The following is a 4,427-nucleotide window of genomic DNA, read 5'->3' on the forward strand; positions in this document are numbered from 1 at the left end:
AAGATTAACCGAGATTAATCAAATCTTCTTGTACTTTATCATGGTCAGAGGTGAAATTAACAAAAACGGGGAGGTGGAAATATCTTTTCCCTATGAGACTATTCCCAATACGTGACACGTCTGTATCAGCACGTAAGCGTATCGACGTGGTTGGGGTGTTAGAAAATCAAAACAACTATAGAATTATAATGATAAAATTAATTTTATTCAATTCTCAAAATTCTTTAACTTGCATAAGTCAAACAATTATAGAATTAAGTAGGCAAAGGAAGAAAGAAAACAGTCCAAGAAAAGTAGGAAATTAGTTTCTTAAAGTCAAAAAAATAGAAAATGAGTTTCTAGAAAATAGAAAACTTTGGAAACACATTTCATTAATATTTTTATTTAGATAGTTATTTTACACAGAGGGAAGTCTGTATATGGTAATTTTTAAAGAAAATGGTCCAAAAAAGTTGAGGACGACCCACAAAGAGTTTCCTAATGGGGAAGAGAGTCTCTTATTTGATATGTGGGTTCTCACCTTACACCACCAAAGAAGTAAGTTGAATTAGGATTTATTTCATATTAAAAATGACTATAGGTCATGAAAATGTATAGTTAATTTAATATATGATCACGTGTATCTGCATATTTTTCTTTGAAAAAATATGAAAAGAAGTGCAAGTAGATACCATTTGTTCAACGATCCAAATCATTTATCTACTGGGCCTTGTCACGAATGAGTCATGAAGCAAAATTCTCTCCAAACAATAAAAACCATAATGACAGTTTAATTTTTGTAGAGGTTTCATTATGAATATAACCATTGTTTTTATTATTATTATTATTTCCTACCTGTTGATTTAATAAACTCAAATTAGAGGTTTAGGATAGTATGAAAGGAGAGACTAGTAGTGCATGACCCATTCACAACAAAGCCTACTAGATAATGGTTTGGATCATTGAACAATTAGCCCCTCTACTTCTTCTATCTGCTCATATTTTTCAAGGGAAATGATAAATGTGCCCCTTTTCCGCTTTTCATCACATGGGACACCCAACTGCAGTGTAGTGTACGTGGCAATCATTTCCCTTTTTCAAAGGATAACAGGAAGTGCGGTCCAATATATATGAGGGAGAGAGAGTATTGGATCATTGAACAAGTAGCCCTTGTACTTCTATCCGAGGTTTTAAATTTCAACTGAGCAAAATTTTGGGTTTCGGTGGAGAACGAAACCGAAATCGTGTAAACTCAAAACGTTACAAAGTTTCGACCGAAATTTCATTTTTCCCAAAATTTCAGAGGAAAATCCTAATAAATAAGGAATCCTAATGTTATTTAATATCATCCCGAAATTTGGGGCGAAAGCCGAAAATTTAGCCGAAAATTTAGGACGAGATAAAATACAACTTTATTGGTTTCGTTTGATTTTGTTTGAAAATTTTAAAATTTCCGTTGAAATTTTGGTTTCGGGAGTGATATATTCACCCTCTTTCCATCCCTCGCCGCCCAGCCCCTCAAGTGTATTTATGACTGCCGAGGTGGCCCGGGGAAGAAAAAGGGTTGTATATTTGATTTCCCTTTTGTAAGGAAAATACGAAGTGGGTCCTATATGTAAAATGTGTGTGGGTATGAGAGAGAGAGAGAGAGAGAGAGAGAGAGAGAGAGAGAGAGAGAGAGACTCCATATCATAAGCAAGTTGTAAATCTGATTGTTGGTGAAGTTGTTCTCAATTAGAACGTCCAAGAAATCTCGTCTCCTTGAAACATCACCATCTTTGCCATCTCTCCTTTGCTGAATAGAAACCTCCCATATATATATATATATATATATATATATTTTTTTAAACCCGGAAAGGAATGCGACCCCGGGGCGGGCCTCTGCATATTATTTATTGAAGGCACAATACAAGAGGAGGGCAAACAACCAGCCCTCTAGACCGCGACAAACAAAGGGGTACCAAAGACCCTACACAACACCACCTGCTTCGATCATTTGCTTGGGCGAATATTTGGAAAACCATTAGTGTCGCATCTTGCAGCCCCCCGGGCTATGCGAGGCATTTCTGACCATCCATGGAAAATTTGATGAGATCTAGATTTGCAAGCTTCATTTGCAAGAGCATCTGCCACTTGGTTACCTTCTCTAAACTGGTGCTGATGATGAGGGCCCATGAAGTCCATGAGGTCTATGATTTCGGGCCAGAAGAAAGAGATGGACCAGGGGTGGCTTCCTTTCTTAGAGATGAAATCCATGAGAACTTTGCTGTCTGACTCTACTACGAAATTCTTGAACCCAAAGGCTTTGCATAGCCTAAGGCCGTCCAATAGAGCTCTCGCTTCAGCCACCATGTTGGTAGATGTACCGTAGAAGAACGCAAAAGCAAATATAACTTTTGCTTTGGCATCTCGCATAACTCCACCGCCTCCCGACTCTCCTGGGTTTCCCTTGGCTGCTCCAGCAAGTTCCAATCTAGAAACCTCCCATATGGAACTTGCTCTATCTATGAAATCAAAAGCCTTCTTTTTTAGGCCCTGGAGATCAAACCGTTTGAACATTGGGTAAAAGTCAGCTATATTTGGAACAGTGGTCATATCCCCCATTAGACAGAAAAGCTCTTTCATTTCTCCAGCCACTACATGCACCCTCCTCCAATTCAACAAAATCCCTCGACACATATATGTTACCTAACATATTAAACACAGTACCAAACACTACCTTCCTTTCCAACTAGAAAATCCACCATCTCCATCACCTTCTTCTCTCTCACAGTCTCACTGGCGCTTGCCCGTTGATGGATTCAGTTGAGAACAACTCCGACAGGCAAATGGTACGGAGTCGCTTCCACTGATTGATGCACTCCGGGGCCCAAATTATAGACCAGTCATAAGGGTCTGGCCTTTTGATGGTGGTTATGTTTGGGACATGTCGGGCCGAGAGTAGGCGGTCGTGGGTGAGAATTTCGGTAGGTGCAGCCACGGTGGAGCCCACTACTAAGAGGGGCGAGCCGAGCCTTAGTGAAATGGGGGGTGCACCATAGGCTTGGCATAACTTGGCTAGGACAATATGGGGCTTCTTTCCCATGTCAAGAAGGTTCCCTATAATGGGTCCATGCGGTTGGGCCAGGTGGGAGAGGGGATTTTGAAGAAAATGTTTTTCGAATGTGGTACTTGAAGATGAATAGAGAATGGGTAGGATGAGGAAGGGAAGGAAGAATTGGTTCTCTGTAGCTATAGCCATTGCTTCAACTATGAGTAATTTGAAGAGAGAGGAGCTTAATTTGCAGTGCGAAAGATGATTAGCAGTTGAAGTATATATAGAGGAGATGGAGGAGTTGGCCACCTAACGTGGCTGTGTAAATTCCAGAAGGCAGGAGAGAGCGATGCGAGTGGCTCATTCAATGAATATGAAATGAAGTTATTTTCTGAAAAAAAAGTATTCTTCTATGAGAAATTATATGATGCCTGACCGTGAGAATGTAATGGGTGAGTAGAGACAAAACCTGCTGCCTTGGTTTTTGAGCCAAGGAAAAGTCAGAAAAGAGCTTTCTCTTGGATTAAAAATCAAGGGAGAGATGGTTTTCTCTCTCTACCCTTTATAATCTCATGATCGGGCATCATATAAGTTCTCTTCTTCTATTTGGATGTTCGTTTCTTATAAAAGGAAAATGAAAGTACTAGGGCGGGTTTGGCAACATTAATATAATGGGATTCTTGCACTTTTTAAGGTTCACATAATGAGAGAAACAAAATGATGCCAAAAATCCGGTTCGGCTCCGTGAAGCCCATTTCTCGATTCCCCCTTGGCCCCCATCTATTTCTAAAAAAAAAGAAAAGATTTCTGGAGAGATTCGGAGTTTGTTTCTAAAGATTCTCAATAATCATCCAAACCCGCTCCTGGAAATTAGATATTGGAAAAATTACCAATGGGGGACATCAAAATACGAGAATTGCCAACGGGGGACACACTTTTGAAAAAAATTGTTAGAGAAGGACGAAATGGGGGTTATCAAGTCTCTAAAAGGGTGTTAGCAACTCTCTAAATGGGGTTTTCAAACTCTCAAAAGGAGAGTATCAACCCTCTTTAACAATTTTTCAAAAGTGTGCCCCCTGTTGGCAATTCTCATATTTTGATGTCTCCCATTGGCAATTTTTCCTAGATATTCTCCCCATTGTCATCCTTTGGCGAACATATCGCTTCGGCACTTCCCATGTTCTAATTTTTTTGTGAGGAATGCTAGACACAAGGGCGCACATGCATAAATAATACGAAAGGGTGCCCTCATTGGTTGAAAGTTACCGATGTGCATTTAATGCCTTTTGACTTTTCCATTTTTAAGTGCTATTATAAATGCACTTTGGTGACTTTCAACCAATGGGGGCGCCCTTTCATGTTTTGTATGCAAGGGCGCCCCTGGGTTTAGCATTCCTCATGTAGTAGTGGGTCC

The 4,427-nt window shown here is 39.9% G+C and overlaps 1 protein-coding gene across 1 annotated transcript; it reads right to left on the reverse strand.

Annotated features, from left to right (window-relative positions):
• Nucleotides 1–1,971: 1,971 nt before the first annotated feature.
• Nucleotides 1,972–2,583, reverse strand: LOC143888778 (uncharacterized). Its single transcript, XM_077393187.1, has one exon. The coding sequence runs from the start codon at nucleotides 2,581–2,583 to the stop codon at nucleotides 1,972–1,974; it is 612 nt and encodes a 203-aa protein (XP_077249302.1).
• Nucleotides 2,584–4,427: the final 1,844 nt, after the last annotated feature.

This window comes from Tasmannia lanceolata, unplaced genomic scaffold (assembly GCF_043159265.1).
Source record: "Tasmannia lanceolata isolate RefF3 unplaced genomic scaffold, GAP_Taslan_0.1 ptg000012l, whole genome shotgun sequence".
NCBI classification, from domain to species: Eukaryota; Viridiplantae; Streptophyta; class Magnoliopsida; order Canellales; family Winteraceae; genus Tasmannia; species Tasmannia lanceolata.

What these genes read in the sequence shown, in the direction of transcription:
- LOC143888778 (XM_077393187.1), bottom strand. Translation starts at nt 2,583, where the DNA reads ATGGGGGATATGACCACTGTTCCAAATATAGCTGACTTTTACCCAATG.